Below are 21,557 nucleotides of genomic sequence, written 5' to 3' on the forward strand. Positions count from 1 at the left end.
GGAATGCCCAGCTATATGCATTCCCTACATGCTCATTCTACCAATCTCACATCATAAGTCAGTTTCCTTTGCCAACGTTCGTCTGCACTTTGTTTGTTTTGTGTTTTTCCGTGTTCTTTCACTGTAGATTCCACATGTTAGATCATTACATTTTCCATAAAATTCACTAACTGCATTGTTGTGTGTGTTTGGGTTCGAGGAATGAAACCTCTGGACATCTCAAACTCTTAACAAAGTTTCCTAAAGTGTAGCAACCTTCAGATTATGAGAGTGATAAAAAGTTTTCTCGTCACTTCTCCTAAATTTTATCCACATAAAAAGCGACGCGGTGCCCCTCTTAATAGCTAAAATAGCTTGATTTAAATAACGCTGTAATTTAAAATTACGCTAAACCGAAAGTAGCGCAGGTGTCGCTTCCAGCTCATTCTTTTCTCCTAAATTAATAAAATTTTGATCTAACCCATATACGCTACAGATAGATGTCAGCTAGCTTAATGCTATCATGGGAACGGAACAATTCATAGACTGGCTAACTGATAGCATCGGTGCCCAAGTGTCATAACCCTTTAAGCAATGCATTTGAACACAAACAGTGCAGCAAAAAATGTTTTATTTCTTTCCATTCTATTTTATCATGTCATTACTGTATGCACTGGTGGATCTGCGTGGTGGCAGCTGCCACCCCCACCAAATGCCTTGCCACCCCAGTTGCCACCCCAACTGTGGGCAATAAATATATCAATAATAAATTAGTCAATTCAAAATTTAATTTGTCAGGGTCTCATACGGAGAGATAATGTATGGCATCACGCAGCATTTTTTTCCCCCTCCCATATGCGTCACAGACTGTGTGACGAGTGAAAAGAGTGAGTGGAAACAAATGGTTTGATTGGCTCATCATGGTTACATGACCATGATGAGCCAATCAAACCTTTTGTTTCCCACAAAAGAAATTGCGGGAGAAGACAACACGCAGCACATGGTTTGTTTCCAAGTTTGTAAGTTGACTTAGAAAAGAGACTTTTTAAGAATGAATGGACTGACCAGTACGTGTCTATTCCCCCAGAAGCCGGATCAAAACCTCATATGTTTCAAGACTGTGGTTTTAATTAATAGAAAGCAGGAACTCAGAGGGCAAAACTCGCAAGATAACGGAACGGAGAGCCCAGTACACCAGAACTACACGAATGACAATCCAACAAAGAGCAAATGAATGTTCTTCCGGATTTTGGGAAAACGTAAACAAGCATTTAACAACATTTTGGTCGTAAAGGAACGTGTCATTCTACCTGCCGTGATGTTACTTGACTATAAACAACACCACTTCTTTTTTACTTAAAATGTGCATCCAACTCCATTCCATTTAGGAGCTGGAGTGCCCGTGCTGCTTTCAAATTGTTTGCCAAACGTTTTTGAGTTGCAGGGATGAAAATATCATTTGGACTGACGTGGACCTGACATGTTTGTGCCTGTTTACTAGATGTTTAAGTTATTGGTGTTGTTTGCATTTAAATGTGAACTGTTTTAAGAGTTCAGATGTCTTTGTATTTCTGTGTTTTGGGGGAGACATTTATTCACATTCATGCAACTTTAGTAGGATCAAAATTGTTTCATTTATGGTAGAGGCAGATATAATTTTTTTCATGGAAAACAAAACGTCGTATTTGCAAAACCACTAGTTGTGAAAAGAAAAAGGAAATGTGCCATTTTGATATTTGACTGGTTGGCTACGTAGCAGCACTGTGCCAGACTGGCTAGCACATACGGTTCACAGTTCAGAGGTCATGGGTTCAAATGTTTCTGTGTAAAGTGTGAGTGGGTTTTGTCCGGATACTCTATCACTAAGTGGAGAAAAAGAAACTCACCAGCTCTGATTATTTTATTTATTGTTACTTACTTGGTTCTTTCTACACCTGCGTTGCCTTTAAGAGTGTTCCTGTGTTCCTGGCTTGACTTAAATGTTTGCACAAGGGTAAAGGAATCACTTTTAGTAAACGGTATTAGATAACTAAGTTTAATAAACAAGAATAACATGTATGAGACAATTGACGGGACACAAAAATGATGGCTGTGCTCAGCATTGAGAGGAAGCATGCAAAGGCACTGGACTTTGATATTTTTATTTATTTATGTTTTGGTTAATAATAATATAATATTTTTGCAATATAACCCAAGTGAACTTAAAATGCTGTTTTACAATGGTGATTTCATTTATTAAGGAAAACAAAAACTATTCAAAGTTACCTGGCCCTGTGAGAAAAAGTAATAACCCCCTTGTTAAATCATGAATTAATTGTGGGTAGTCACAATTTTAGGTTAATTTTCACTGATCAAACCAAAGCCTGATTACCACCACACCTGTTCAATCAAGAAATCACTTAAACAGAATCTGTCCCAACAAAATTAATTCGGACAAAAGATCTAAAAAAGCTGCAACAAAATGAGAAAAGAACAAGGGAACAGAAGAGAACAGCAATGACTCATCCAGGAGGCCACAAAGGAACCATGGACAACTTATAAAGAAATGCTGGCCTCCCTTGCCTCAGTTAAGTTCAGTGTTCGTGACACAACAATAAGGAAGAGACTGAGCAAAAATGGTAAATGGACTGCACTTACATAGCACTTTAAGTACACTATCACAGTGCCCAAAGTGCTTTACAAAGCCACACATTCATACACCAACGGGCGACTGCTGCCATGCAAGGCGCTGCCAGGCCTACTGGGAGCAAATTAGGGTTCAGTGTTTTGCTCAAGGACACTTCGACATGCGGACAGTCGGAGCAGTGATTTGAACCAGCTACCCTTCGGTATGACATGTATGGCAGGTTGGACCCTTGGGAGAAAAGGATCTATACAGGCTGGCCAGACAGAGGGATAGAGATGGGAAGGATTTGCAGCAGGTTAGGGTGATTAAGGATAGAGACATATGTTGACTGGTGCCAGCAGTCAACATATGACTAGATGGAAAAAATACTTCGAGGAGTTGATGAATGAGGAAAATGAGAGAGAAGGGAAAGTAGAAGAGGCAAGTGTGGTGGACCAGGAAGTGGCAATGATTAGTATGGGGGAAGTTAGAACGGCATTAAAGAGGATGAAAAATGGAAAGGCAGTTGGTCCTGATGACATTCCTGTGGAGGTATGGAAGCATCTAGGAGAGGTGGCTGTGGAGTTTTTGACCAGCTTGTTCAATAGAATTCTAGTGCGTGAGAAGATGCCTGAGGAATGGAGGAAAAGTGTGCTGGTGCTCATTTTTAAGAACAAGGGTGATGTGCAGAGCTGTGGCAACTATAGAGGAATAAAGTTGATGAGCCACACAATGAAGTTATGGGAAAGAGAAGTGGAGGCTAGACTCAGGACAGAAGTGAGTATTTAAGAGCAACAGTATGGTTTCATGCCTAGAAAGAATACCACAGATGCATTATTTGCCTTGAGGATGTTGATGGAAAAGTACAGAGAAGGTCAGAAGGACTTACATTGTGTCTTTGTAGATCTAGAGAAAGCATATGACAGAGTACCCAGAGAGGAACTGTGGTACTGCATGCGGAGGTCTGGAGTGGCAGTGAAGTATGTTCGAATAATAAAGGACATGTACGAGGGCAACAGAACAGTGGTGAGGTGTGGGTGTGACAGACGAATTTAAGGTGGAGGTTGGACAGCATCAGGGATCAGCCCTGAGCCCCTTCCTGTTTGCAGTGTTGATGGATATGCTGACAGAGGAGGTTAGACTGGAATCCCATGGACCATGATGTTTGCAGATGACATTATGATCTGCAGTAAAAGCAGGGAGCAGGTGGAGGAACAGTTAGAAAGATGGAGGCATGCACTGGAAAGCAGAGGAATGAAGATTAGCCGAAGTAAAACAGAATATATGTGCATGAATGAGAGGGGCGGTGGGGGAAGAGTGAGGCTACAGAGAGAAGAGATAGCAAGGGTGGAGGACTTCAAATACTTGAGGTCAACCGTCCAGAGCAATGATGAGTGTGGTCAGGAAGTGAAGAAACGGGTCCAAGCAGGTTGGAACGGGTGGAGGAAGGTGTCAGGTGTGTTATGTGACAGATGAGTCTGTGCTAGGATTAAGGGCAAAGTTTATAAAACAGTGGTGAGGCCAGCCATGATGTACGGATTAGAGACAGTGGCACTGAAGAGACAACAGGAAGCAGAGCTGGAGGTGGCAGAAATGAAGATATTGAGGTTCGCTCTCGTAGTGACCAGGTTGGATAAAATTAGAAATGAGCTCATCAGAGGGACAGCCAAGGTTCGATGTTTTGGAGACAAAGTTAGAGAGAGCAGACTTCGATGGTTTGGTCATGTCCAGAGGAGAAATAGTGAGTATATTGGTAGAAGGATGATGAGGATGGAACTGCCAGGCATGAGAGCTAGAGGAAGACCAAAGAGAAGGTTGATGGATGTCTTGAGGGAAGACATGAGGGCAGTTGGCGTTCGAGAAGAGGATGCAGGAGATAGCCTTACATGGAAAAGGATGACGCACTGTGGCGACCCCTAAAGGGACAAGCCGAAAGGAAAAGACGAAGAAGACTATTTAAAAACAGCATTTTAAGTTTGCTTTGGTTATATTTGTGTGATATTTACATTTGTTTGAAGATCTTAAACATTAAACTGCGGAAACTATGCAAAAATATACAAATGAGAGAAGGGGGTTGATATACTGTATGTGTATTCTTTGTGTATCCTTGAACTCAACTGAACCACCAGTTGCTCTTGTTGTGCTCAGTGTATGAACGAGCTGTTATTTTTCTATCATGACTCTATATTCCGGCGGCACGGTGGCCGACTGGTTAGAGCGTCAGCCTCACAGTTCTGAGGAGTGGGGTTCAATCCCCGGCCCCGCTTGTGTGGAGTTTGCATGTTCTCCCCGTGCCTGCGTGGGTTTTCTCTGGGCACTCCGGTTTCCTCCCACATCCCAAAAACATGCACGTTAATTGAAAACTCTAAATTGCCCGTAGGTGTGAATTTGAGTGCGAATGGTTGTTTGTTTGTATGTGCCCTGCGATTGGCTGGCAACCAGTTCAGGGTGTACCCTGCCTCCTGTCCGATGATAGCTGGGATAGGCTCCAGCACGCCCGCGACCCTAGTGAGGAGAAGCGGCTCAGAAAACGGATGGATGGATGGATGGACTCTATATTGCCTTACGCATTCCAGTACATGTGACTGGGTAAATAAATGAGGTATTCCTATAAAAGAGCTTTGAGTATTTTGACGGTCGAGAAGAGCGTAATTGAATTGAATCAAGTCAGTGTAGTCTTTTCATACAATTGCCTTGTAAATTGTTGTGAGAAAAAGTAGCCTTAAAGCTGCTTGTAACATCAGGGTCAATACTTCTATCACATTATTCTCACATTTGTGTTTCTTCACCTTGGAGGATACATTGCAGAACTTATTGTGACTTCAGCCACGTGAATGATCACATGTGGCGTTAGCCATATTCTTAATTCCCCGAATTTAAACATATTCATCTACATTTAAGGAGACAATTTTTCACAGTTGCCCGGTGTTTTTTTTTTTACTCCGCACATAGAAACCGATTGTATAACACAGTAAATTGTGTAATAAATAATAATAACAAAATATTAATAATAAATAATTAATAATTAATAAATAACTACAACTGCCGTGTTATGAAAACAACTGACTGTCATCATGCTCAGAATCAAACTATTTTGCACTACCCAGGCGAATGCATTAATAAAAAGCATGACATTCAGTTTATTTTTTTCATTCAACTAAACCCTATTCTGTAGTTTTGATGCCCCTCTGTTCGTATTTGTGACGTCGCAGTCATGGGTGTGAAGTGATCCATGAGAAACACCGGAGCGGCCCTAACCCAGAGCCACTGACTAATTGATTTTGACCATTGCATCACCACCGCAGAGTCATTGCGGAGGGGAACACTGCGAGCCTTATCTGCAACACCACCAAGCGTCTCCAGCTGCATGTCAGCCCCTCTTACAGTCCAAACTGAGGGTGGGGGCGACTGATTAAGCCCCGCAGCCAACTCTGTCGTGCTATGTGTGTGTGTGTGTGTGTGTGTGTGTGTGGCGCTCTCGTCCTAATACATATCCTTTATGTGATGTGAAGCATCCTTTTGCTGATTAAACCGTCTCAGCAGCACATAAAAGATTCAACCTGAGCTTGTTTTAGACAGAGAGCTGAACTCAACTACGACAAGGAAATCCTCAAAGGGGTGCACACATTTTATGCAAGAATGTACCAATGTCTTTTCTCCCTGCCACTCCTTATGCTAACACAACTTGTAGTCATTTCAAGTACCTCCACCCTTTACCATTGTTTCCCTACCGTTGGCACCCATTTTACTTTAGAATAATCTCACAGCACCCCACCAAACACAAATGTCACAAAAGTATGAATACTGAAATAATGATGATCTCGTCTCAATTTACTCACAATTTGAATTACTCAGTGTGAAACGTGGGCCTGTTTAATGGAACACAAAGCTGATACTCGCGGCAAGCCAAGATTTATTTAGTTGTATGAATGGCAACAGGTGGATACACTTGTTTATTGTACCTTTCTAATGGAAGAGCATTTAATTGCTCTGCCTTTCACTGGCATTATATAGGTGAACAAAGATACTCTATATTTATAATTGTTAAATAATACATTTCAGTCAAATTGATGAGCTCTCGCATCACACAAGAGGTTGGGAATCACTGCCCTACATGATACTGCAAAAAAAAAACATTAAATCACGACAATGGACAATCTAAAGATCAGTTCCTCTATCGTCGAACAATTCCGATTTGACAAACATCTTCAGGAAAAATATGCCGCTAAAGTCATTCAAAATCTCACTTTTTTCTGGAGCTTTTTATGACTTTTTTGTGATAGGTTCCCACAGAAAGACCAGTATCAACCAGCAGTGGTTACAAACTTACGCATAAAATGCCACAGACCCAATGATAACAACAAAAAGGTTAGGTAAAATGATGACATTTTGAAAATGATCTTTTCACACACTTGAGTGTGAATTAGGAATGCTAAAAGCAAACAAACAAAAAAATCATCCAACCATCATCTGGACCGCTTGTCCTCAGTGGGTTTTGTTTAACTTGAGCCTATCTGCATATATTAAAAAATAAATAAATAAATTAAAAAAAATCACACAACATGGAAATATCGTGCAAATTTGATAAATTGTCAAATTAGCACTGTTCTCGATCAGTGCTGTGGAAGTCTTTCAACACTGCATGAGACTTATAACACTAATTTTTAACTTTGTTAACGGTTTTGTTTTTCAATTATGTCATGTTCAATTGCCTTATGTTTGATTTTTATACACCCCCAGCTCGATAAATAAAATTGAGTTGAGCTCTTTAAATGAAAAGTAGCCTGACCTTTCCTCTCCCAGCCAGCTGCACGTCACAAGATATATTCCATATCGATTATGTTGTTAGTAAGCTGCAAGCCCCCTTATTAGTCCTGTCTATTTCCATCTCCCCATTTTCATTAGAGCCTCTAAATGAAACACATGGTCCACCAAGCAGGGACGTCTCTGACTCATCCCTCTCGAATCTTGTTTTTTGGACTTTGATCCAGCGCTCACAAGTCAATCAATCAGCAGTCCTGGGCGTTTGTAGATTAGGCCCAGTGGAAGGCACAAAATGTCTTTGAAACATTGAACTATTGTGTTTGTCGTCAGGGGTCTATTAAGTGTCACAAAACTCGCGTAAGGCAGCTTTTCTGGAACTGATCAAAGACGTAGTTAAAGTGGAGCGGGAGAAGTCTAACGCTTCACCTAAATCTTCATTACATCTTACCAGTATGATAAATGTAATAGTCATTTGCCGCTGGTCACACACTGAGTAGGTATTCTTTAAGATTAGAAGATATGCGACAATTAAAGTCATTGCACTGCAACATAAAATAGTCATAAAATGGGCACTTACGTAGCTGTGGTATTCAGACAGTATTGGTGATAGCATCGTGCAAGGCAAACTTAAATGGTTTTAAACGACAAATGTTCCCATTAAAGCCTCTGCATGTTTTGTTGATTTTTCAGCTGCACTTTATAGTATTAATTTATCTGATGATCTGAAATGTGGGGCAATGTAAAGCCAGTGAAAACCTCATTTATCTACCTTTATCCATGGATTGATCGGTCAATACGTCGCTACAAACACTTTGAGGATGGACATTGATGTGGACTGTTCACCGATGGGATTAGCGTGCAGCACCTTTACTGCAGCTCAACTAAAGCTAAAAAAAACCTAACTCATTTTGTCATTATTTAGGATTCTCCCAACAGTCACCTGAAACATAGCATTTGAACTGTAGCGAATGCGCGCTAGTGATAGCCATGGCAAGACAGACCAGACTTAGAATAATAAAAATGTTTATTCTTGGTGTTGTCTTGATGTTCGGATACCCAGCTTCATCTATAGAATACTGAGAACGTGAAAACTGTTTTAGAAAATTTGGAATTCATGAAATTGACAAAATATCAATTTCAGTAACTAAATAAATAAGATGAAAATTGAGAACATCCCAAAAAACCTTTCAGAAGAAAATCCACCTGAAAAAACTATTCCTATTAAAATTAACCTTAGTCTGTTTTCATTGAAACTGTATAGTACATGTATATATGATGATAATCTCTTTGTAAAAATTCCATGTGTAAAATGAAGCTTTTGTCAACAGTCCGCAGATGTTATCATGGTTTTTGCCCTTCAGTCCCAATGAACATAAACCTTCACTTTATTGTGTCATGAAAGTTTAAAGAGTTCCTTCGCATTTTCTTTCCTTTCTCATGTATTTTGCTAAGCACTACATGAAAACAGCATGTCTACCCCCACAACACAGACACAAAAAAAACATTAATTTGTCAGACCTCTTAATCATCATGCCCGAGCATTCACCTCCAAAGGAAACATGTTTTGTTTATTCGGTTACACTTCTTTGTCCCTGTTGCGGATTGCCCAAAACAGTCCAGACTGCTTAAAGAACTGGACCAGTGCAACAAAGTGAAAGAAGGTCTGCAGGTTTCATCCTTGACTGGAACCTTTCATCCATATGTGGAGTGTACTTACTGTACGTGGGCTCTACCAAGATATTCTGGCTTCGTCCCACAGCCATAGTCCAAATATGTGTAAATTGTATGTAGGTGTGAATGTGAGTGTGAATGGTTGTCTGTTTTATGTTTCACTCGTGTGACTGGTGACCAGTCAAGGATGTAAACCATCTCTCACTCTAAGTTAGATGGGATAGACTCAATTGCTACAGGTACAATGCCCCTTATTCCAATTATTACCTTCTGTCTTCAATACTGCCATACTACTGGTTTGTATGTCAACATATCCACGGACACAGAGTGAACACAAAATGCTTCACAGTACATGAGAATCAGTCAGAAGTGTCTATTGGCCTGACCCTGTTTTGCAACTCGGTGTTTTGTGGGTGTTAGTGAAACTACTTGTTAAGCTCATGAAGTAATGTCGGAACAAAAGGGCAGCTTTGCAAAGCGGATGTTAGCAAGCAACTTGCTTTTTGTACATGGTTCTTTGCGGGTTAGTCATAGGGGCATAATTACTTGTGCTCATTTGCATTTCAGACTGTGAGTCTTGTCTCTGGAGTAATGTGTTCTGTATTATAGATGTGTTTCAGAAAAAAGAAAAGGTTCAAAAAGAGCCCTCTTAAAATGTGGCCTTGACTTCAATGACACAACTGTAGCTGAAAAGGACCTAGTTGAAGGTAGATGTACCACATTTCCCAAACACAATGCAGCTGAATATGAACACATACAGCAAGCCTAAATTACTTTGAGTGTTAATCCTCTGTTAAAAAGTTATTCACATTCTCCTGCTGTGGTTCACAAACCTACCAAAACAAAATTAGCAAATTATTGCTGTTGTCCCAAAATGCACTTGTTTGACCAAAAAAGTGTTTCTCTAATATACTATGGCAGACATCATTTACATTGTTGTGGCATCAATAAGAAATTATCATCTCCAAATAGTAATCCGACATACTGCTATAGTTCAGACAATCACTTGTCTGGTGTCAGTTTTACAATACCACATTTATACAAAGCAAATATTGTTGAGAACTAGAGATATACAATGCAGTACGGACTCCCTTCTCAAATTCCTATATTTTTGCATAGTTTCCTCACTTTAATGTTTAAGATCATCAAACAATTGTAACTATCAGACAAATATAACCCCAGAGAACTTAAAATGCTGTTTTTAAACGGTGATTTCATTCATTCATTCTTCCATTCCGCTTATCCTCACTAGGGTCGCGGGCGTGCTGGAGCCTATCCCAGCAATCTTTGGGCGAGAGGCTGGGTACACCCTGAACTGGTCGCCAGCCAATCGCAGGGCAGGTAATTTCATCCATTAGGAAAAAAAAAAAGTTACCTGGCCCTGTGTGATGGCCCCCTCAACCTAATAACTGGTTGGGCCATCCTCAGCAGCAACAACTGAAATCAAGCGTTTTCTATTACTGGCAATGACTCTTTCACATCTCTGCCAGAAATTTTGGCCCACTCTTTCTTGTAGAATTTTTTGAATTCAGCAAAAATGAAGAGTTTTCCAGCATGAACTGCCTTTTTAAGGTCATGCCACTGCATTTCAAATTGATTCAAGTCTGGCCTTTGACTGGGCCACTCCAAATCCTTAATTTAGTGTTTTTTTAAGCCATGCAGAAGTTGACTTGCTGGTGTGTTTTGGATCGTTATCCTGCTGCAGAACCCAAGTGCGCTTCAGCTTGAGGTCACAAACTGATGGCTCAACATTCTCCATCAGGATTTTTTGTTAAAGAGCAGATTTAACGGTTCAATCACAGCAAGTTGTCCAGGTCCTGAAGAAGAAAAGTAACCCAAGATTCACACTATCACCACCATGTTTGACTGTTGTTACGATGTTCTTTTTTCTGAACTGCTGTGCTACATTTACGCCAGATATTACGAGACATACACCTTCCAAAAAGCTCAACTTTCATTTCATCAGTCCATATAATATTCTCCCAAAAGTCTAGGGAATCATTCAGATGTGTTTACGACGGGCCTTTATGTTCCTCCTTTATGTTCCTTTTGGTTAGCAGTGTTTGTCACCTTGGAACTTTTTTGCCCAGTCTGTTCCTTATTGTTGTGTCACGAACACTGACCTTAACTGAGGCAAGGGAGGCCTGCAGTTCTTTAGAAGTTTTCCTGAGTTCCCTTGTGGCCTCCTGGGTGAGTCATTGCTGTTCTCTTGGACTAATCTTTGTAGGCTGGCCACTCCTGGGAAGGTTCACCACTGTTCCATGTTTTCTCCATGTGAGGATAATGGCTCCCTATGGCTTGCTGGAATCCTAAAGCTTTAGAAATGGCTTTGTACCATAGATTCTCGTGTATAATGCGCATTTTCCCCCCCAAAAAATTGTCAAAAGTCAATAGTGCGCATTATACATACAGTAAGTATAGGGGAAAATGAAAAAAACTTTTACATTTTATAAATGTATGCCGCATGTGAGTGCGATTGGTTGTTTGTTTGTATGTGCCCTGCGATTGGCTGGCAACCAGTTCAGGGTGTACCCCGCCTCCTGCCCGATGATAGCTGGGATAGGCTCCAGTATATAATATTCCACCGCCAACTAGAGGTTATGAAAAAAGTGTAGCCTATACTTTTATTAATGACAGGGGTACGTATAACTGCATATATGTACAGTTGTGCTCATAAGTTTACATTCCCTGACAGAATTAGTGAAATATTGTTTTTATAAATATGACTGATGACTGAACAACAACCATCATTAATTTCTTTATGGTTATGTTTTGTTTTATAATGCTTTTCTGAAATCCTTGACAGTTTAATTTAAATCTCATTAAAATAAAATTAAATGTGTTTTGCCTGGCCCTTCATGTTTTCTTTAAAGAATTGTACCCATCTTACAAATTCTGCCGGGGTAATCAAACATATGAGCACAGCTGTGTTTTCTCATTTACTAAATAAAAGTATGGCTGTGAATTTCAAAATAAGAGCAAGTAAATAAAAAGAAAGTTTTAGAGTTCAAACAAAGTGCTTAACGTCAGAATAATTCTTTGAAGAAACTAACAAAATTCAGATAATACTTCATGTTTTGATCATATGGGTAGAAGCAAAACCATGCATTGTAGAAATGCATTATACATAGGTAGAAGGGTATTCCAGAATTTTGAGGTCAACTTTGGGGGTGTGTATTATACATGGTTGCGCATTATACCTAAGAAATTACAGTAATTACATTTTCTCACAGGGGCAGGTAACTGAAGTTTTCTTTCCTCCATAAATGAAATCACCATTTAAAAACAGCATTTTAAGTTCACTTGTGTTATATTTGTCTGATATTTATGTTTGATGAGCTTAAACATTAAAGTGGGGAAACTATACAAAAATCCACAAAAAAATAAAATAAAAAAATAAATATATATATATATATATATATATATATATATATATATATATATATATATACACACGCACACACACACATATACAGTATATCAGAGGGCTCTGGTTCAGCCCTGCCCAATCTAAGAAAACCACTCTTGAGCTAAGCTTCCAGTCCATTTAGGTTTATTATAGGTAGGTTCCTGCATGTAATACTTTCCAATCCAGCCCATCCTGTACAGACTGTTTACAGATTTAAATCCTCTATTTGTATTTTTGTTGAATGCGTGTTTTTCTTCAGCAACATGCTGACTTTTATACCTGCTTTAGTGTGTTAAGAGTTTTATTTTGAATCAACATTTAATTGAATGTTAAATGAGTCTAAAACAATCCGATTCCAGAGGCAGGCTTGGATCAGGTTCAGGGCTCGGTTGCATAAAGCTCACACTTATCAGCACTGTTAAAGCGTTTTATCACTTTCATGTTTGCAAACATACAAATGGTTTGTAGTGGTGAAGCATGACTAAAGGCTTTGTGAACTGACTTCAAGATAATAGTTTGATGGCATAATGCTCCGAGTTTGGCGGTCCTTTGGAAAGGCACAACAGGTTGTCTTATTTTAACTTGCTATTGATTGAAGGTGTCCATTGTTCTACTTGGATGTCGGAATATTGCTTATGTTCATTGTACGAAATGCAACAAATGAACATTCCACTAACAACAAAAAACTAAATTCTTTTGAAAAGTGACTGAGTTTCCCCATTGTGTTTACAGAATTACAAGCTAAGCCGCCAAACGTGCAGATTATTTAAAAGCAAAGCCAAAAGAGGACTGAATATATAAAAGCCCACCCGGACTTGCAAGGCAACACAAACATCAACTCTCAGCTTGGAACATTTGTGTGATGTGTTTCTTCTACCAAAATATATTAAATAGCCTCATTAAAATAGTTAGTCTTGAATGTTCTTCCTCTTACAGCCTTTTTTGAACTTGTACCAAACAACAACAATGTTATTGTCACATAGATCACACAAAAAGAAAACAGTTAATAAGAAACTTTTTTTTGTTGTTGAAAAACTATGACATCACGCAATCTTGTTCCAAGGCATCATATCACTAATGTGGAATGATATCAACATTGCTTGCCTGGATTCAGTTAGACAGATCAACTGTAAATAGAGCGGCTGAAATAAGTGTTAAACACTTCACAATTTTTCTTATTAAATATATTTGCAAAGGTGCTATTGACATGAAGATTTTACCAGATGTTGAGAACAACCCAAGTAATCCATACATACAAAGAAAGTAGAACAAATAAGCTCAGAAATGAGGTTGTGTGTAATAATGTGAAATGACACAGGGAAAAAGTATTGAACACGCCAACTGTTATTTATTTAATACTTTGTACAAAAGCCTCTGTTTGCAATGACAGCTTCAAGACGCCTGCTGTATGTAGAAACTAATCGCATGCATTGCTCAGGTGTGATTTGGGCCCATTCCTCCAAACAAGCAGTTTTCAAATCTTGAAGGTTCCGTGGACTTCTTTTATGGACCTTGAGTTTAAGTTCTTTCCATAGATTTTCAATGTCAGGTGATTGGCTGGGCCATTCCAGCAGCTTTATTATTTTTTTCTTTGAAACCAATTGAGAGTTTCCTCTGCAGTATGTTTTGTATCATTATCCTATTGAAATGTCGTTTCATTTTCATCATCCTTGTTGATGGCAGCGGATTTTTGTCAAGAATGTCTTGGTACATTTGCCCATTCATCCTTCCTTCAATAATGTGAAGTTTACCAGTACCATTTGCTGAAAAAGCAGCCCCACACCATGTCCTCACCTCCGAACTTTACTGTTAGTATGGTGTTTTTAGGGTGATGTGCAGTGCCAGTTCTCCTCCAAATGTGGTGTGCATTATAGCATCCAAACAGTTCAAAATGCTCTCATCCGAGCAGACTATATTCTCCCATTATTTAACTGGCTTGTCCAAATGTTGTTCAGCAAACGTTAAACGAGCTTTGACCTGCTTTTTTTCAGCAATGGGGTCTTGCGTGGTGAGTGTGCATACAGGCCATAGCAGCGGAGTGAATTACTCACTGTTTTCTTCGTGACAACAGTCACAAATTGCAAGGGGTCTTAAAAGCAGAAAAAAACGTTTTTTAATTCGAAGGCTCGTAGAATATAATTAAATAATTGTCTTAAAAGCAGCCGAAAAGCGTTTGAAGTTGACAGACAATAATTAAAAAAATAACTAATTAGGTTCTTACAGCAACCGAAAGGAACACATACGAAGGTTTGAAGTCCAGGGGCCTCATGTACCGATGACAGCTGGGATAGGCGACCTGAGTGAGGAGAAGCGGCTCAGAAAATGGATGGATGGATGTGCTGGAGTCACGAAGCGATTGTGAGGGAAATAGGCGGCATAAGTGATCGCCTTGATCAATTAATAGGTGTCCTCACAAATATCAGTGGTTCATTAAATACACTGGTTAACAAATGAATTCTCAGTCCTTGCCTCAATTGCATTGTTGAAATCAAATGTTGCCGGGCATTAATTGTTCATCAGTGCTAATTATTCACATGTCTCTGGTGTGCAGATTTATGAGAACAGTTTCCCAGCATCACCTCTAAGTGTCGCCAAAGCACCAAAAGCTGCAGAAACGTGCGTGCGCCAGCCATGCAGTTTTAGCGTGAGGCACCGCACATTTCCACGATCATGTCACTCTTGATACATCTGAACTTTGCCGTGAAAAAGAACGGACGCCACTTTTTTGTGCGTACGCACCTTTTATACATGAGGCCCATGGCCTGTAAGTTAGTGAGCAACTTAGATTGTGGTATCGGGGTCCGTTTGAAATAGCACTATAGAAAACTGATCAGATTGTCTGTGTTTGTGTGTTTGTATTATGACAAACTGGCCGAATGCAATGAAGAGGTGAAACGCAAAATGGCTGCCGCAGCTAATGAGGGAGAAGGGACTTGGGGGTCACGCTATATGCAAGCTTGCTACAAAAATAATTGAAGAATGCCCGTCAAACAAAGTGTAACCGAAATATTAGATTTGAACAAATGGGCAAATACAAACATGTTTGATGGAGGTCTTGGTCTATATTTGGGCCCGGCTCCCACCAAACAACAACTTTTAATCATTTTATAAAGACAAAAACAACAATTGGAAGCAACAAAATTAACTACTTTAGTTGGCAAAGCAAAACATGAAAAATTAAAACTTAATAATTAAAAAAAAAAAAAAAAATGAAACTTGGAAACTAATATTTCCATAGAAAGTAATGTTGAAACATATTTGTTTATTATACATGTCCTGTTCGGGGAGTGGCGGAGGAAGGGCCCTCCCCCGCCCCTCGGAACAAAAGCCCACAAACCCTTTTTCGGACACGTGTGAAAAATCACAGAAAGGGGAGGGGTGCGCCAACCCTCCCCCGTAGCAACCTGGGCCATAGGCCATCGTCAGAGAATTAGTGAATCAGGCTACAAATAGAAACAATAACAACAAATCAACTGGCGGTAATACATGTCAAGTATCTATAGAGACTTGATGATATAAAAGTAGAGAGAGAGCAAGTGTTATTTTTAGAGCTCTAGTGTGTAAATTAGAGGAATGAAACAAAACAGGAAAATAAAGAATTGAAGTGAAAGTAAGAAAATTAAGAGAAAATTGAGCAAAGGGAAGTAAGATTATCAGATAAATTGAACAGAAAAGTAGATTTAAGAAAAGAAAAGAAAAAAGCGAGTGCAGGAGGAGGACCGTGTTTGTGTACATGAAGAAAATTCAATGGGAATAACACCAAGTTAAAAGATTTACATGTAGGCATTAATTCAATCATTGGCTGTTCTACAACGCACTTAAGATTTTGGTAAGTTAAAATTTTTAGTCTTCAATACTATTATAAACATGCAACAACACTAAAGTGTTAACAGGAGAAATTGGCCCAGACTCACCACCACCAGGTGTGAACTAGTTTGTTTTAATCCAAATTAAGGCCAGGAACGAATTGTCTTTGTCGTTTTAAATTTGGCAGAGCATTCCAATTCAGGAGTTGTTTTGAGATGCATGGGACTTTGTACTAATTCTTTTCTATGCTCAGACAAAGGAGTTGTGAGGAGTCATCCACCGTTGATTATTGATAGATTTTCGGTGTTGTCTTGGCTTTCCTTGCCTTCTTGCATCTCCCTGTCTTCATGGGAGTCTGTCTTCAGAAAAGTTCTCAGTAAACTTCAGAGGATTATAATGAAAACCATTCACCTTGACATCACGAAGACCTTCGTACTCTTTCCTGATTATTTTCTAACATACTGTACAATGCAGTGATGGATTATCTCGTAAAGTTTACTCAAGTGGGCAGCATGGTGTGCTAGTGTTCAGCACATTTGTCTCACAGTTCTGAGGTTGAAGGTTTGAATACGGGCTGTGGCCTTAATGTGTGGATTTTAGCTTTTCCCCTGAGCTTGTGTGGGTTTTCTCTTTGTACTCTGGCTTCCTCCTGCCCTTCCTTATCAAAAATATGCATGGGAGGTTCACTGAAGACTCCTTAGGTGTAAATTATTTCTTCTATATGTACAGTGGGTACGGAAAGTTTTCAGACCCCTTAAATTTTTCACTCTTTGTCATATTGCAGCCATTTGTTAAAATCATCAAAGTTATTTTTCCCCCTCATTAATGTACACAAATCATCCCATATTGACAGAAAAAACCTTAATTGTTGACATTTTTGCTCATTTATTAAAAAAGAAAAACTGAAATATCACACAGCCATAATTATTCAGACCCTTTGCTGTGGACACATATATTTAACTCGGATGCTGTCCATTTCTTCTGATCATCCTTAAGATGGTTCTACACCTTCATTGGAGTCTAGCTGTATTTGATTATACTGGTTGGACTTGATTAGGAAAGCCACACCCCGGTCTATATAAGACCTTACAGCTCACAGTGCATGTCAGAGCAAATGAGAATCATGAGGTCAAAGGAACTGCCTGAAGAGCTCAGAGACAGAATTGTGCCAAGGCACAGATCTGGCCAAGGTTACAAAAGAAATTTCCGCTGCACTTAAGCTTCCTCAGAGCACAGTGGCCTCCATAATCCTGAAATGGAAGACGTTTGGGACGATCCGAACCCTTCCTAGAGCTGGCCGTACGGCCAAACTGAGCAATTGGGGGAGAAGAGCTTTGTTGAGAGAGGTAAAGAAGAACCCAAAGACCACTGTGGCTGAGCTCCAGAGATGCAGTCGGGAGAGGGGCAAAAGTTCTAGAAAGTCAACCATCACTGCAGCCCTCCACCAGTCGGGGGTTTATGGCAGAGTGGCCCGACGGAAGCCTCTCCTCAGTGCAAAACACATGAAAGCCCGCATGGAGTTTGCTATATATATATAAAAAAAAAAAAAAAAAACACCTGAACACCTCAAGAGGGTGAAAAATAAGATTCTCTGGTCTGATGAGACCAAGATAGAAATTGTTGGCCTTAATTCTAAGTGGCTTGTGTGGAGAAAACCAGGCACTGCTCATCACCTGTCCAATACAGTCCCAATAGTGAAGCATGGTCGTGGTAGCATCATGCTGAGGGTGTGTTTTTCAGCTGCAGGGACAGGACGACTTGTTGCAATCGAAGGAAAGATGAATGTGCCCAAGTACAGGGATATCCTGGACGAAAACCTTCTGGGCCAAAGGTTCACCTTCAACCAAGAAAATGACCCAAAGCACACAGATAAAATACAGAAGGAGTGGCTTCAGAACAACTCCGTGACTCTTCTTGAATGGCCCAGCCAGACTTAAACTAAATTGAGCATCTCTGGAAAGACCTGAAAATGGCTGCCCACCAACATTCACCATCCAACCTGACAGAACTGGAGAGGATCTGCAAGGGTGAATGGTAGACGATCCCCAAATCCATGTGTGAAAAACTTCACACATGGATCATTCCCAAAAAGACTCATGGCTGTATTAGCTCATAAGGGTGCTTCGACTAAATACTGAGCAAAGGGTCTGAATACTTATGGCTGTGTGATAGTTCAGTTTTTCTTTTTTAATAAATCTGCAAAAATGTCAACAATCCGTTATTTTTCTGTCAATGTGTAGTGCTGTGAGTACATTAATGTGGGAAAAAATGAACTTAAATGATTTTAGCAAATGGTTGCAATATAAAAAAGAGTGACAAATTTAAGGGAGTCTGAATACTTTCCGTACCCACTGTATGTGCCATGTGACTGGCTGCCAACCATTCGAGAGTGTCAGCCATCTGACCATCTCGCCCAGTGTCAGCATAACTACAACCCCAGTGAGGATCAAAAGATGGCTGGTTACCCACATGTAGTTACATTTCCTCCTCCTCCTTATTTGGGGAATTTTAGGTGACAGTAAATTGATAGGAAAGGTAATGACAAAATGCATGCATAATGCATAAAAATTGCATAATATTAACCAAACCATGATATCGGCCCACTGTCGACACATTTAATTTGTTGCGGGCATAGCAAAACCATGCTCTTGCTCCGATTATGCAGGAAGAAAATACCCCATAGTACTTATTTTACTACTGGAGCATCCCTGGCATGACAAAAAGGCGCATGGTCCAACTCCCACGCGCCTTCCAAAACAAAAAAGCTGAGTTTATAGAGCTGGTCTAGTGTTCCACAGCCAGGGCAAAACCTACATTTTTCCTCTTGAGTTCAAGGTTGGACTAATGACTGTGCTCTGCTCTCCAGTGCTTTTATAATAGATTTTGTCAGGAAGGCTGAGTAGTCTAATTTTCCTGTAGTTGGACTCATGCAGTTCCCACTTCTTAAAAAAGGAGGAACCACCTCTTTCTACCAATCCAGAGACACTTTCGTCAACTTTCACACTATGCCGTAAAGATATGTGAACCTTGACAGTCCACCTGAGGGATGAACATACGACACATACCTTATGGCTCTGTCAGTATAATGAATAGCTGATGTCTATTGATCTGTTTGGACGTCACAATATCTTGCCAATGTGCCAGCTGAACAAGACGTAATTTATAAAAGTGACTGATGTTTCAAAGTAAAAGCGTGTAAAGTGTTACCCTACCGTAGTATGGGTAGCAGACCTTGAGCCAGCAGACAGAGGACAGCACCGTTAGGTTAGTCAGACTGCACAGGCCAAACAAAACGCCACAGAAGGCGTAAACGGTGCAGGTGGTCTTATTATACAACCACCTGGATGTGGAGAAGAAAAAAAGATAAAAGGAATGTTAGTGGAACAAAAAAAATTAACATTACAACATTTCCATAATGAATATTTTGGGACAGGTATTTTTGTCATCATTTAATGTGTAACGGTGTATTACTATGTACGAAGCGCTAGTCATGATTTCAGAAATAAGGTCACGGCAACCTAATTGAGAGTTCTCCTGCTTCAAACGTTTTTAGCCACACTCGTGTTGCCCTGCATATGTTAGTTAATATTGTTTGGATGTGATTGACATATTGACATATCGCTTTCCCAATAGTTTCATCACGTTAGCGAGTGTAATATCCATCAATGTCTAACCATTGTGATCTTTCCTATACAGTTAACTTCAAGTTCACAAAGTACGGACCTGACATGAAGATACTGTAGCCTAATGATGAAAAACAGTAGATGAAAGGGGACTTACTTATGAGCGTAGGCTGATGGCACAGCAATAGGGAAGAGGGAGATGGTCATCATCAGGTCACTGATGGCCAAGTTGACTACAAAGTACTCTGCTGGCTTCAAGGAGGACTTTTTTCGATAGGCCACGAACAGCAGGATCCCGTTTCCCAGCACAGAGAGCACACCTGCCAGGCAGAGTTGCACACGATTTGATCTTAATTCTCCTGCTGCGGTATTCTATTGTGGATGATTAGAGTCGCCGTGAAAACAAATTACAATTTTGTGGACAAATGCAAGCATTTTTTTATTTTTAAATGAAAAAAATCATTTCGTAAGTGAAAAAGGCATCATTTAAATGAATGAATGTGAAAATTCCCACAGAAACATAAACACAACAGTCTGAGACCTGCCCATACTATATAGCTATCAGATTATATCACTCTTCTGGTTGCTAGTTGAAGTCCATGTTGTCATTGGCGGTCCTACCTTGAACCCTGTGTTTTCCATTGTGGCCTTGACACTCACTTCAGAGCATTCAATGAAGGAAAAAGAAAAAAAGTTAAACCCTCACCAAAAATGGTATACAGCGTCCCCATGAGGAAGTCATTGTCTTTTGAGATTCTGGACACAAACAGATACGTTTCGGAGGCATTTCCCATCTGAAAGACAAATGGGAGAACAAACACAAAGATGGATGAAATAATTTTAAGTTTCCCCCCTGGCAATTTATAAAAACAAACAACTTCCTTTAGGACTTTACGCACTGACACCTGAGTCATTCAGAGCTCTAAATATAACCCTTATGACAGATCCAATTTTCCTTATGAAACTATGAGCAACATACCTTTTATAGTATCTGAAAGCACACTAAAAAACTATCATGTGTACGACTGCATGGTTTCAGTTTCAATAACTTTTTAAATTATATATGGAAAAACCTTAATTAGCACTCTGGTACCCATTGTCACAGGCACGAGTGGTGTAGAAGCCAAATACAGTACATTACACCAAAGCACTGGAATAGTTGAACAATGAATTTTAGTATCAACTGTGACCAGTGCAGTAACAAACCGATGAATAGCCACGCAGATAGCGTCACAGTCCAGGTACAGAGCAAAGCAAAGTAAATTTATTTATATAGCGCATATAACAGAGAAAAAAAACATCTTATCAACATTTAAAACAAAGGGGGGAAAAAAACAATAAAATAAAATAAATAAATAAAATACAAATACAATTAAAACAGCATACAGTGCAAGAAATAGCATTTAAAAGTGGAAATGCACTAAAAAGCATGGGAAAAAAGGAAGAGTTTTTAACCTGGACTTAAAAACATGCACACTTGGGGCTGACGTCACTTCTGTTGGCAACATTTTTCCATTTTCCAGAGCAGTTCACTTCGAAGACCAGATTTAAAAAAAAAAGCCTTTGTAAATTGGGAAAAGGTTTTGGGGACAAAATACTACTACTAAAAAATCGTAATCCAGAGAAAGCAGGAAAGGGAAACCCACGCTTGGTTGTCATTTTAATCCATATTTCACAAGTAAAGGGACGTGGAATCTCA

General features: G+C 39.7%; 1 protein-coding gene across 2 annotated transcripts in view; it reads right to left on the reverse strand.

Moving 5' to 3' along the window:
• opn7b (opsin 7, group member b) overlaps positions 1–21,557 on the reverse strand; it is a 55,335-nt gene that overhangs the window by 8,876 nt on the left and 24,902 nt on the right. For both annotated transcript variants that reach the window (XM_061753769.1, XM_061753683.1), the window contains 3 exons: positions 20,565–20,652; positions 20,016–20,178; positions 19,448–19,575 (listed from right to left, as the gene is read on the reverse strand). In XM_061753769.1, the coding sequence (XP_061609753.1) occupies positions 19,448–19,575; positions 20,016–20,178; positions 20,565–20,652 (379 nt within the window). The remainder of the gene's footprint in view (positions 1–19,447; positions 19,576–20,015; positions 20,179–20,564; positions 20,653–21,557) is intronic.

Source organism: Phyllopteryx taeniolatus, chromosome 1 (assembly GCF_024500385.1).
Source record: "Phyllopteryx taeniolatus isolate TA_2022b chromosome 1, UOR_Ptae_1.2, whole genome shotgun sequence".
NCBI lineage: Eukaryota > Metazoa > Chordata > Actinopteri > Syngnathiformes > Syngnathidae > Phyllopteryx > Phyllopteryx taeniolatus.